The 13,880-nt window shown below is 38.1% G+C and overlaps 1 protein-coding gene across 1 annotated transcript in view; it reads left to right on the plus strand.

Annotated features, from left to right (window-relative positions):
• Window positions 1–805: 805 nt before the first annotated feature.
• FIGN (fidgetin, microtubule severing factor) overlaps window positions 806–13,880 on the plus strand; it is a 94,664-nt gene continuing 81,589 nt past the window's right edge. Inside the window, exon 1 of the mRNA XM_054381281.1 lies at window positions 806–1,000. Within this exon, the coding sequence (XP_054237256.1) occupies window positions 806–1,000 (195 nt within the window). The remainder of the gene's footprint in view (window positions 1,001–13,880) is intronic.

Below are 13,880 nucleotides of genomic sequence, written 5' to 3' on the forward strand. Positions count from 1 at the left end.
CCCCAGCAGCTGTGGGCCGGGGTAGCTGGCTCCCTGCCATCCCCCGCCGCGCCGGGTCTGGGGAAGTGCGGGCAGAGGGAGGTGTGGCTGCCGGGGCCCCTCAGCATTGCCGGCTACCGGGAATGCCGCTCCGCGGTTGCTAGCGTCCGGGCATCGGCGGGTAGCTGCGGAGACTGCCTGGGAGCAGCGTGGGGAAGGGGAACGTCAGCGCAGTGCTGACCGCCGCCCGGGCCGGGACAATCCCGCCGGCGCGCGGGGCACTTCCACCCCGGCCATTTTCCTCAGGCGGGAGGCGGTGGCAGCCAATAAGCCCCGGCACCGGCCGCCCGCGGAAGCGGCGCAGAAGCCGGCAGGCGAGGGCAGCCGCGCAGGCCGCCGCTGGCCGAGCCGGGACGTCCCCCCGCCCCAGGCGGGCAGGTGCGGAGCGGCCGCCAGGGTCGGCTGCGGCATTCTTGGCCGCCGGGTCCCCGACCGTCTGCCCCGTGGGCACGGACCGCCGCTAGGCCCCGGCCCTCCCCCAGCCACTCCGCGCCGCGGAGCGCCGCCTGTGCTCGGGGGGAACACCGCCACCACCGCCGCGGACGAAACCTGCTGCCCGCGTCCCGCCGCCCCGGAGAGCGACAGCGGGGCTACGACGCGGGCGCCCCGCCGCCCCCCGCGGGAAGCGGCATCCCAGGCGCGCAGGGCCGCGGAGCGCCCCCGCCCCCCGAGCCGCTCCCCCTTTGAAAACTGATCTTTGCCTCTTCGCGTGAAAGTGATTTGAATTTGGCTCGGCGGCGCTCTGCGCAGGCGTCCAGCTGCTGGCATGCTGGCTCCTTGCAAAGCAGCTGTTTTGGGTTTGAAATTCCAACATGGCAGAGGCTGCAGTCAGTCTTCCCTTCAAAAACTTGGAATGATTTCAAATCATAGGCACCTTCACTTAACCCGAGTCCCCATTCATCAGCAAACACATCGGATCGATGCTACTCTAACCTATCGGGTTCTTGTACCAAATCTCCAGGTAAGAGGATTTTTTCCCCCCTAGTCTTCCTACCATCGTTTTAAATTTTATTTAATCTTAAAGCTCTCCGAGAGAGACGCGTATTTTTAATCGCCTGCTCATTCCCTAAATATTTTGCCTAATTCGTAGTCGTTTTCCGATACTAAACACTCCGGTCTGCTTTCCTAATCATAGTCTGGAAAGTACAAATATACAATCGCGGTGCATGGTTTGTCCTCCTTGATCATTGCCAACAATAGTAGGCAGATTAAGAGTTCGCGATTGCAAGCTCCTTCCTCACCTCCTCCTCCTCCTCCTAATTGGATTTATTTTTAAGTTGCATTGTAAATAATAAACTGCAGGTAACGCGGGGCTGGACTTTGAGGCAACTAACTTCTGAGCAAATAAGCGCAAATAATATCGCAAAACAAAAGTTAGGTTTAAATTGCTGTGTCTTAGCTGGAGGGGGGACACGAATATGTCAGAGGAGCTGTTGCAGTAAAATGTAAGCACATCATCTTGGAGGGGGTACAGCGTGGTGGGCGTATTGTTGCCTCGGAAGGGAGAGAAAGATGTATAATTTAATGGTATATACAATCCACTGATCCTATTACTATCCTCCCTGGAGCTCTTGTTAGTTTCAATGGGAGTGAGTGAAATTGACATGGACTTGCATTCCTGGTCATGTGCTTTTTTTCCCCCCCTTTCTTTCTTCTCTTGTGATCTGAGATCCCCTTTTTGTTGATGTTGCTTTCCCACTTAATTATATGCATGTAGGTTAAATGAATACCTGACGAAAGGGCCCACGTTTCAAGGCAGTGACATTTGATAGCTGAGAGGAAAAGTGGCTTTAATGAAAAGCAACCTTTGGAATTCCTGCTTGTGAAAAATCCAATTCAGCTTTTTGTGCTGCCAGCAAGAAATGATCAGTAGCACCAGTGTTTATGGTATGTCCGTTTTGGGATCTACTTCCTTTGCATCTAAATAGCAAAGACAAATTTAAATAGCATGATAATGCACCGAGGGCTCTGCATGCAAATATTTCATAATAAATACCTAGTGTTTAGTAGCATATTTTCACTTGTGTGTGTGTATATATAAACATTTTTTTCTCTTGCTATAATTTGTTTATTTCTGCTTTGATTATAGCATTAGTTTTGTCCATTGTATTGATCTTGGTTGTAAAACCTAAAGTTGCATGTTACTAGCAGTGCACTATATACAACACTGAACTCCAATGGTATGTAAATTAGTAAAACTCGGTGACTGAAGAAGGGTAAAATGTGTAGAAAGGAATATATACACCTATATGTCTGCTATCTTAATCGTACATGACTAAAATGCATCTTTTTCTTTTGAAAACTACTAATTTTCAATAATTTATTTAAACTCCAGCGGCTTTCCCCTCTCTTACTTTCAGCGTAATCATCTGCTAGAGGTTTTAACTGATGTGGAGAGGGGGAGTGTTTTGCATGTAAACAAACAAAATTGCTGTTGTGGCCAAATGTTTAATACTGTTTAATAAGTGGTATTTTATGCTCAGTTTACAAGTGTCTGGCTCCCACTGCTCTGTTCTCACTGTGTAACAGAATGAAATAATCAGGTGCTGAAACTGGCTTCATTTTAACGGTCACTCTCTAGCCCCCCATGCTGCCCCCTCCTCCAAAAAAGTCAGATAAAATGGAGCATGGGGTATTTCGATAGATCTCTGTGTGGTGCAGTAGATTCACCTCTAGGTATGCAATTAAGGCTAAAGAACTAACAACAGAAGTGACTATTAGTCTGTTTTGTGCAACCAAAAAGAGGGTATGTTCTCTTTTAATTGCATGTGAGAGGAACAAACAAGGATGGAGAGAGACCAAGGAGAAGGAGAGTGTTGTGTATGTGTGTGTACGTTTGTGTGTGTGTGTTTGGGATAAGGGGGAGGTCTGGCATGTGTGGCTGATGATCTCTCATAATAACATATCTGAATGCAAGAAAGAAATTGAGAGAGCAGTTGCACAATGCACCCTCCTATTTTGGTGCTGTAGGTGACTATATTGCTAAATATATGCAGGGTGCTATATGATAGGAATGCTCTGATTGCATTTTGCATTTAGAACTTGTTGACTTTGAAGCGATCAATAAGGCGACTGTTTATTTTAGATTCACGTAATTTGCCCTGAGAAATGTTTTAAGGAGGAGAGTGAGCAAGTGAGCGCGGACCTTTTTTTTTTTTTTTTTTCCTTTTTTCTCTTTTTTTTTTTTTTTTTTTCCTAGAGCTGTTGGAGTGAATGTGATTGCCAGATGGGAGATTTCCCTCTGTGATGTTAAAGCTGTAATATATATTCAGAGCAGATTGGACTGCTGCTTGTGATGAGGAGGATATTACATTTATAAATTTTAAATCTGGAATCGGACAGTATGCTGAGAGCTGAAATTGGATGGTGTGGATGGTTTGGATAATAATAATAATTATAGTGACAGGTTTTTATATATATATATATATATGTATGTATGTATAATAAACATGATACTATTAGGCAGCTGTGTATATTCCATGGTTCTTAAGTATGTATTTCCAAATATGATTTCTTCTATCTTTCCCCCATGCCCTAAAACGTTAGGGATTGAAGGTGGTTGAGAGGGGGCTTTAAAAGCCCACTGTTAGGAGGAATCAAATGTAATCAGGTTCCTGTTTGATGAAAAGTTTCACTACAATTCTTGTTGCGGATGTACCTCTTTCTGAGTTTTTGTTTTGCTCATGTATGTGGCCTGACAGTGCCACAATCCTGAAAGGCTGGAAAGTGGGAACTAGTCACACTCGAGCAGCTCTGCTGTTGCAAATTAAGAGTGTGTTGTGGTCAGGAAATGAAAGCTACAATGTCTCTTTTGAACAAGTCGTTTATCAAGAGAAACATCTATCATGCAGTGACTTGTCACATTGATCCTCTAAAAGTTAGGTCCGAAGTGGAAGCTGCTTTGATGTTTTTGATCCTAAATTTATAAAATTGAAAAAGCTGGAGAGAGTAGGACCCATTTGCACTTAAAAATACTCTGAGTGTGACAAAATCGTCAAGTATCTCTGATACAAACCTGGTAAACCAAGGAGGTATTGGATCTTCTGCCTACTTTTTATTTGCCACACAGGCATCTGTTTTCCTATTTTAAAGATGGTCTCTGTATGCCTGTGCATTATTTCATTGGGGATATTTTCTTGCTTAGGAATACATCTGTTGCTTCCAAATTGAACCTTTTCCTGTTGTTTTTTTTTGTGTCGATATTTGTAGAGTTCAGCTTGAGAAGGCAACCAGCTTTTTTTTGCTCTCATCTCAGTCATGTTTCTATATTTGTAAGCTCAGTTTCTACCTCTCCTCCCCATGAAGCAAAGTTTCTTTCACTGCCAAAGTAATGTTTTTCACAAGTGAGGTACACGCGAAGATCACAACCTTAAAGCATGTTAAGAGTCCTGTTAAGCGCGTCCTTAGTCCCTTCTCCTGCTTTTTGTTTCCATTTCTGAATTATGAACCACACTTTCATTCTCAACAGAAGTATTTAAAATTGAACATAAATTTCAGGTTTCAAGTAAAACAAACCCCAAAAACCCCAAGCAACTCCCCCCAGCCAAAATAAAGTCTAAACCGCTCTTTTCTCTCTACTTATTTTCAACCATTTGCATTGTTTAACAACTTTTTGAAAAGTTTTTCATTTTGCATGAAGTTTAAGTTTGGATTGTTAAGTAATCCCTTTGATAGAAGAGGGTTTATGTATTTGTTGCTGGGTTTTTCTTTTCTTTTTTGATACTGTTTGAGCAAAAGTTTTCTTAAAGCAAGGTGATTTGACTTCTTCAGTGTCATATATGAGACTAATACTGCTTATGGATACTTGATAGAGACCCATTTGTAAATAGGCAGCAAACAGCAGCGTGGTGAGAGTTTTGTTGAGTGTTATACTTGCTAATTAATCATGTTTGAAATGAAGGAATCATAGCATGGTAATAAAGGCTCATTGTTGTTTGTTTGTAACAGGATGTGACTCCTACATGAATCTGGTGGGTTTGGGGGTTTTGTCATTATTTCCCCCCTTCCTCATAAGATACTATCAATACTCAATCAAATAATTTTTATCTATTGCAGTATCTATGAAAGCAGAGGGATATTTGCTTCTTTTATTCAGCAGTATTTTAGAAATATGAAGATTGTGTTGTTATTGATATCTTCATTATATGTTTCATGGGGGAAATGACAGTATTATGCCATTAGCTGTTCTTTAAGACGTTTTTGTTGAAGCAGGGCCAAAAATTCTCCTTGATATAAAACTCCTACTATTATTTTTCTTATAATAGGTAAAATGACACTTTATGAACTTTTGGTGTCCTACTTGCTTACACCTATGTCGTAAGAGCTAGCAACTAAAAATATTTTCTGAATAGTTTGTATACTAGCCCTTTAAAAAATAAACTGTAAAACACTTTTTTTTTTTAATTATTTCCTTCTTTTAGTTTTTAATATATCTCTCATCAGATGTGTCATCTTTAGGCTTTATTGTTCACCTTTCAATTAATAATTACTATATATGATACAGAGGTGGGATGATCTCTTTCAGACTGTAAAGCTTTGGTTTCAAAATTCAATTAATTTAAATTAACTGCTGCATGAACAAGCTTTGAAATCTACTTTTGTTTAGATGCTCTCCTCCTTTTTAAAAAAAATAGAGGAAAATGATTCTGTGGGGTTCTTGCCAATGTGTTTATTCAGTGAATGCACACAAGAAGCATTGAATATAATGACTGATCTTCCTGTAGTCTTAATCATCAATTAATAGGCTTATCTGCTTGTTAGGAGTGGGTTTAATGGTACAGAATCAGCATGAGATGTGTGTATATAAAACATTGGTATGTTGTTTATAACAAACCGAGTTTCGATCTAGCTTTCCCAGATATATAGAAATATTTGGCTCTTTGCCCTCAATCAATATATCCCTTAAGAGAACGAACTTCACATAATACTCTCATAAAGTACCAGAGGTATTGATACTGAGTTGATAAATTTAATTACTGAGGTTTTACATTGATTCATTGATCTTATGATTGGTGGAAATTGTTCTGCAGATATTTCTGAAGTATTAAGGAATATTATATGAAGCTTGATTAATAGATCAGTCAGCACTTTTTTTTCTCCTCATGTGTCATTGATAGGAAAAGGCATGAAAATAACTGTAAAAAGAATTTGGGATTAACTAATTAGAAATTATTACGTGGTATTAACAGAGCAGATGAGAAGCAAAGCACTTTGCAGGTGGAAAAAAAATCAACTTTGAAATAGAATTGTGCATATTGGGCCAAATCCTTAGCTGGTATAAAACATTTTAGCTTTAAAGAGCTGCAGGGTCCCAGAATCTGGCACACTGTGGCTTTTCCTTTTTTTTTTTTTTTTTTTTTTTTATTAGCACTGTTCTTTAGCTTATTGGTAGCTGTTTTAAATCAGATAGTATGGATACCAGAATATATGGAATTTTAGATAAGCATCTGATCCAAAATGAACAGCATAGCTATAAAAGTAATTTGAAGAGCTATAAATTCAGGGTTGCATATCCCCGATATTGTTGTGGAGTATTAAACTCTTGCTGTTAGAGATGCTATCCTCTAAGTGAAAACTTATCTTCCCTATGGGAAAGATCACTTCAGGGAACTCTAGACAGGAAAAGGCCTGGAGGTTTTTATGTTGCTAAAATAGTAATAAAAAATTTCCAACACATACAATTAGTTGTAAGGATATTTTCCAGGTGAAAAACCTTACTGGAGTACTTGGCTCTGTTTCTGTGAGGCATGTGATCTTTTCACCCTATGTCAATGATATTTTTATAGACTGTGTGAGAAACGTGAGCATAAAGAAAATTCCTAAAGATTATTAATTTTTTCTTTTCTCTTAAAAAAAAAAAAAAAGAGAGAGAGGGGGGAAAAAAGGAAACATCTAGGACTCTCGAACCAACATATACATCTCCCTTAGTGAAGCTGCTTTCCTTCAAAGGGTGGTAGCTAATATGGAAGAACAGAGAAAATCCACTTGTAGTATGTTGCCATAGGTTTGACAAATACAACCTTATCCTTCAAGGAGCAGAGAGTCCTAAACTGTAATGGAGGTCAAAGGAAATCTAAGGCTTTCAGAGTTAAAGAGAGTGTATGTATATGTATTATGTTTCTTAGAAGACACTTTGTATTTGCAGCAACCTATTAAATACAAGTGGACTTCACTACTGCTGCTTCTAAATACCTGTTGATGTCGGTCTCACTGTGTGACAAGTAAGGGTAAGATGGAGAGGGAAATAGTTGGTCTGTCTTGCTTACCAAAGTCTTGAAAAACTGGGAGGGAGATCAGGCTTTGACAGGTCAGTTTGAGAATGCGAAGAACACTAGAAAGTGTAATCTGCAGAAAGCACCACTGATTAAGAGTTTACAGAGATGTCTGCAGTGGTGAAAACGCATAGTCTGTGCTTCCCCTTTGCTGAGTTACATTGCTACGAGGCATCGGCACACAGTATGATAATAACAATATTGTATGTCTATTCCTATAGTGCTAGTAACGCTACCTGTCAAACATGTCATAATACTGAACTATCTGTTTAATCATATAAGCAACACTCCTTACTACAATGGCTATTGTATTTATACAATAGAAAGAACAGGCATGCATTATTATATTTAAACAATGGAATAAAACTTTGTTCTTTAAACCGTTTTTCTGCATATGGAGAAGTTTCATCTCTCTCAGCTATAATTAAAAATAATGCAACTACAGATGACTGCTATGTCACTGGCTGATCTTATTTTTTTATAATAGGCTATTAAGCATGTAGTTTGATTTTCTATGAAATACTGAAACAACAATTACTGCTCATGTTATTTTACTGTTACTAAGAAAAGATTTTCTCAGTTCTTTTAAAGTACAGTGCAGCTGCTGCTGGTATGTTGTTAGTTAAATTTCAAATATCCTCAAAAATTATGTGGATAAAAATGCTGAGATTACTTTGTGATAGCAAATTTTGGTGATATAGATCCTTTTTTGGTTTGGGTTCCTTGAAATCACATATTGCTTGGACTTTTTGTTATCTGTTTTTAACCCTTTCATCTTTTACTTTTAATGTGTCATGTACTCTTTGTTAAAGCATGTAGTTCATTTTCTATATACAAATTGCTCGATGCATGAAGATGTATGCCACAATTTTTATTGTGTGATATTTTTGAATGTGTGCATGTGTCAAACTGGTTATAGATTGGTGATGATAAATTGGTTTCAGTAATCCGGATCTTATTTGCATTAATACCCTAACAGTAAGAGCATACTGTGGTCAAACTTCATGATCTAAGGTAGCTGTCTCACATCTAATTAGGCAGGGTCTGAATGAATGATTCTCCAGTATGGGTCATAATTAAACTTTTTGTTTCTCATCTTCAGTGTGATAAAATACTTAAGGGACACATTAATGCATGTTTGCATGACTCTTGCTAATCTGAATGGAATTTGAAAATTAATATTGTGAGGAGATGGAAGAAGGGGCTGTACCTGGTGGGTTATGGGTATTTGTGTCAGGAATGTATCTTTATGCTCTCATTCAAGACATTGCTTTTTATCTGATTTAGAGGAACTTCTGTTTGCTTTTTAACATGTTGGAAATAACGTCTCTATTTTCCTCTGAGAGGTTTTTCCTATTCTGTCCCTTCCATTCTAGCATACAAGCAAGTCATTAATAAAAAAACATTTATACAGTGAGCTTGAATTATCACTTAATAAAGCTATGAGAGCTGTACTGCTGCAAAGATATTCCTAGACAGTACAACAGATGCTACCATGTGTACATTTCTTCTGGAGACACAGTGAGGGGAAGAGCCAACAATTACTTTGTACTACTGCGTGATAGCAGGGGGTGGATGGGTATGATAAAATTATTTGCAGAAATTATTAATTTCTGACAATAGTATCAATATTGACATTTAAAATCTTATGAACTGATAGACCTGCTATACAAGCTTCAGTGATAGCTGTGCTTTTAGATTAAAAGTAGCTATTTGTAATACCTTATGGCTCAGTATGGTCATGTTGAAAGTATGAACTTACTTATCACAGGTTCTGAGAAAGTGCATGCTAGTGTCCTTTGTCTTCTTTAGACCTATCTGATTACTTCAGCCTCCTGTGTTGATACAGAGAAAGAAACAGCTAGATTCTATGCTGGAAGAATAAGGTTTGCAAGCACTGACTGATATAAGGTATCCCATTGTGATACCTAAGCCAAATTTTAAAAAATCAAGCATCCTTTTCAAGTGAAACTTGAGAAACATAGAAAGGATCAGCAGAGATGTATCTGAACACACTTGAAGGTGCACCATTTACTTTCAAAAGAGATCTTTCCCATCACTCATAGATAGCTCCACCATGAAGAGCAGTATCAAAAGATCTCAGAAAAGTAACTATTCTTTTATGTCTTTGGGAACTCAGATGCTTACAAGATTGTTTCTGAGAAAGAAAAGAATTGATCCTATTTTGAGTCCCTTGTTGTTGGCATTTGTAGACCACATCACTATATACAGTATTGTAGAAATATACTCTCAGTATATGGATACAATTCTTTTTCCTCTCACAGCTGCGAAAGAATAGGGCAGTGTTGCTGTTTGCAAACTCAGTTTGAAGAAAATTAATCCTTTCTTGCACTCTATAAAATTGCTTTATTTAAAATACATATGGAGTTTGCTAAAGATTTAAAAACTTAATTGATAGTTTGTCTCTGTGATTAAAATAGAGAAATTAAAATAGTATATATATTTTAAAATGAAATTAATATAGGCTTAAAATCACCTATGATAATTCATGTAGTGGATTATCTCCATTCAGTCAGGAAATTGCTGGGTTTAAACTAGCAAGATTCAGTTGTTTTTATTATGGAGGGAGACTAAATTTGCTCACTCTTCAGATGAATGTACACTTAATTTACAAAATTAAGTGGCTTTGTGTTCACTAGTGTTAGATCTGCAGCTTTATATTAATTGTATATCTATGCTGGTGCTGTCTTGAACATACAAGGGATAAGCAGATATTCTATTTTAAAGATAGTAATTTTTCAGGTCTTTATCAAATTTCTAATAATTCTTTATTTCTTACTCTTTACTTGGATAAAAGCTGAAATAAATATATTTTGAAAACAGTTCATGCAACAGTCAAGCTTTTTTTTAATTCTTGACTTTAATTTTGCTCTCTGACTTTCATTCATATAATTTCTTGTCCTGTGTAGGTGTTCTTCATGCTGCAACACTGGTGTGTTTTTCGATTTTCAGTTTAAAAACTTGAGTGGTAATGTTAATTCAGCTGATACCAAGGTAGTCCTGTCAAGGAATTGAATCGATTATTCAGATTCATGTTCGTGTTGGTAGAGGGATGAAGCTAAAAGTCAGTAAGTCCAATGTAACAAGAGGTATGAAGCACTTCTTGTTATTTGGCCCCTATCATTTGTCAATGTAACAGTCATACCAAAGGCACACCTTAATATGCAGAGAACATCTTTGTTGAGACACGTATTTAAGTAAGTTTGTGAAGCCTTTGTTTTTGTGAAGCCTTTTGTGGGGTTTTGCTTTGTTTTGTTTTTTCAATATTTTAAAGTTAGGTGTGGGTAAAATATATCTCATTCTGTGATTACAGAGACTGTGAATAACCAGCCCCTTAAGGAATGACTTTCTTATTTTTCACCGGTTAGAAATGTTCAAAGAGTTGTAATGTGATTTTTCTTTTTTTCATGAGTGCACAGATTATCCATATGGTACAGAATAACTGACAGACTGACAGTAATGTTAATTTTGAGTAATAGTTTTTACCACTAATTAAGGAAAGGTGTTCTGTTATGAAGTAATTACAAACACCTTCTTCCCACCTCTCAGCCATTGTTTTCATTCATGTTAGAAAAGTCGGTTCTGGCTGAAGTTACTCTTCCCTTCTGTTTCAGAGCTGCTACAACAGCTGCAGGCTGAGATAACATCATGAGCAGTATTGCATCACAACAAGTGCAATTCAGGTTTCCACTTTTGGGTGCTCAGTTATCAGAGGCACCGAGTCCCTGCAATTTGTTTGTTATGTAGGTGTGTAACAAATCTTAGAAGCCAGGTGACGGATGTTAGGAGGGATTGCACAGCAAAATAGTAGGCATTAGCTTTATTTGTACTTCTTAAATGCTACAATCTCCCTCTTGAGGTATTAATTCTGTACGATAGAATAAATAGGGGGTTTGATTTTTCTTGGCAGTTGTAAGAACACATTTTAAATCAATCAGGACAAAAAGTGTGTGTGTCACATGAAGGTATAACAAATGACTCATTTGTGATTTTGGATGAAGGAAACTTTAAACTCCGTTTGTTACTACGTAAATGTTCCAGGTAGCAAAACACAGAGTAGATGATGCTGTTCTAATTGCAAAATCTCCCTTAGTTACCTTCTCCCTCCTCCTGATCCTCTTCTTCCCTCCCCCTCTCCCTCCTCCTCTTCCCCCCCCCACCCCCCAGCTTTTTTATACAATTATGGGCATTGTGCTCCTTAATGGTGCGTAGTTACTGTAAAGATAGATGTCCTCACATAATGAGTTTCTAATAATAATCAGAAGGAGTTAGATTAAACTGGTTTTGTATAGAAATCTTGCAGTGTGAAAAAGTACACCTAAAATCCTGAGATATATTTACGGGAGCTAAAGCTATTTACAGAGGAGTAACCCAATTTTATATCTGTGCATATGTGTGGGGAGCAAGGAGCAGAGGCATATGTTTGTATGTGCTTACATTTCTGTCCACATGCTTTAAAAATTTCAGAAGAAGGTTGGAATTTTTAATACAGATTTCTATTTTGCATTCTGATAACAAAATATGTTTTTAAATCACAACATACTAATTAGCTTCCTTGTTTACACTGGAAAGCTTGTGTTCCTTCTAGCTGTGCTTGTCTTTCTCTCTGTTGCTTCCTACTACACCCTGTATTTTTTTTTTCCTTTATGAAGTTTATTATACTGGAAATGTTGCTTTCTTTTTTTTTTTTTTCCCAAAAGTTCTAAAGGGGAATAAATGAAAGCACTAAGTACAGTAACAGATAATTGTTACTTTAAAGAGTTGTCACTATCTTGGCTAGGAAAAATATTTTTCCTGACAGGTACTGGATCGTCAAGGCCTTACAATAAACAGAGCAAAATAGTTTAACTTATGGTTTAGAAATACATATGCCATTTAAATGGAAACAAACTCTCAAATCTCCCACGTATCTTTTGGGGTTTGGCGAACAAAAGCTTTCCTGTACTCTCCAAATTCCCCTGGGCCTCAATTTGCAATACCATTATTTAAGCCTGGCTGATATAAACCCATTGCAGAGAAATAGAAGCTCTCCTTCCTGGCTTTTCAAAGACATTTTGTGCTCCCTTCTTTTTGCCTACCCACATCCCATAGCCCCTCTGCCCTGTTCCCAGCCTCTCAGGCTTACCCTGCCACAGTGAAGTTTTGTATTTGAAATATACAAAACATAGAAATATTATGCTTCCAAAACACAGAAAAGTGTCATTCTGCATGGTTTCACTGACATCTCTACCAATGCACATGTAATTCTATCTTCGGACTAAGATCCAGGCTGTAATCACTTTAATATCTGCTGTGTCCTCTACCAGGTGACCTGAAGTCTTTTGTTGTAAAGATGAGACTCTGATATAACAAGTCTGATCTTATAGAAAATGCTTACCATAAACCAAGGAGAAACTTATGGCCATTTAATATGCTTCTGGGGTGCCAGGCTCTCTGGGTATCTGCTCAGGGGCACAGTACTGCCATTGTCAGATGCTCATCTGGAAGCTGTTCTGGAGCAGAACTGAGCTTCAGTGTAATCCCTAACAGCCAACAGTAAATATGGGAATCACCGTAGCTTGATGCAACATTGTGTACTACAACTGTATTTACTTTACTGGTAATAAAATGGCAGTCTATTTTGTCATTAAGAAGCTTGTCTTTTTCAAGTAGCAGCTAAGGTGCAGATCTGAGCTTTTCAGTTAGTACCTGTTAGTGAGGAAGAGCTAAGAAATAGATGAGCTGCATTCCTGAATGTGGGCAGAAGGATGGTGAGTAATACATGCCTTGGCATGGCATCTGCCAGAAGCATTTTGTGGGGGCTTTTTGTGTGTGTGTGTGTGGTTGTTGTTGTTTGGTGGTTGTGTTTTTTTTTTTTTTTTCCTGCTCTAGTTTTGAAAAATATAAGGTAGTCTGGTAAGCACAGGGAAAAAAACAAAATGAAAAAATACTTCCAAGCAAATCATTATGGCATATCTCAATGACTGTTCTCCACACTTAGATTTAATTAGAAGACAACTGCACTGGAAAACTGATCATTTTAGCCATAGTTAACGACTGGTTCTCTCTTACCACCAATCAGAACTGATTATATACTGTATTGTATAATGTAATTTCTACAAGAAAATTAAGTATGAATAGGCACAATAGTATTATGTAGTTACAATAATGAGATTTTCATTAATGTTGTTAATTTATCATTTAACTATCCTCTACAAGGCGAAAATAACTATTTTCCTTGTGATGTTTCCTTTTACTGTATATACCAACTAGTATTAAACAGAGGTATTTTAAGCAAAAGACTGTGACTGAATAGCTATTAATATGTTCATTATAAGGTAAAAAGGCCCTGAAAGAACTGAAATCTTGTATATCCATGTTTCTTATAGGATAAATACTTTCAGGAGGGATTTCTTTTGTGTCATAATATAGTTTACTGGTGTATGATTTCTGAAGCGTCATGGGTAATTCAATGCTGGATTTCAGGCAAGCAAGTTTGTTTTCTATTTAGTTGTAATAAGTCTTGCTGTCAGTAGTAAAATAAATAGGGATAAAAATCATGTATGGTTT

Source organism: Indicator indicator, chromosome 5 (genome assembly GCF_027791375.1).
Source record: "Indicator indicator isolate 239-I01 chromosome 5, UM_Iind_1.1, whole genome shotgun sequence".
In the NCBI taxonomy this organism is placed as follows: domain Eukaryota; kingdom Metazoa; phylum Chordata; class Aves; order Piciformes; family Indicatoridae; genus Indicator; species Indicator indicator.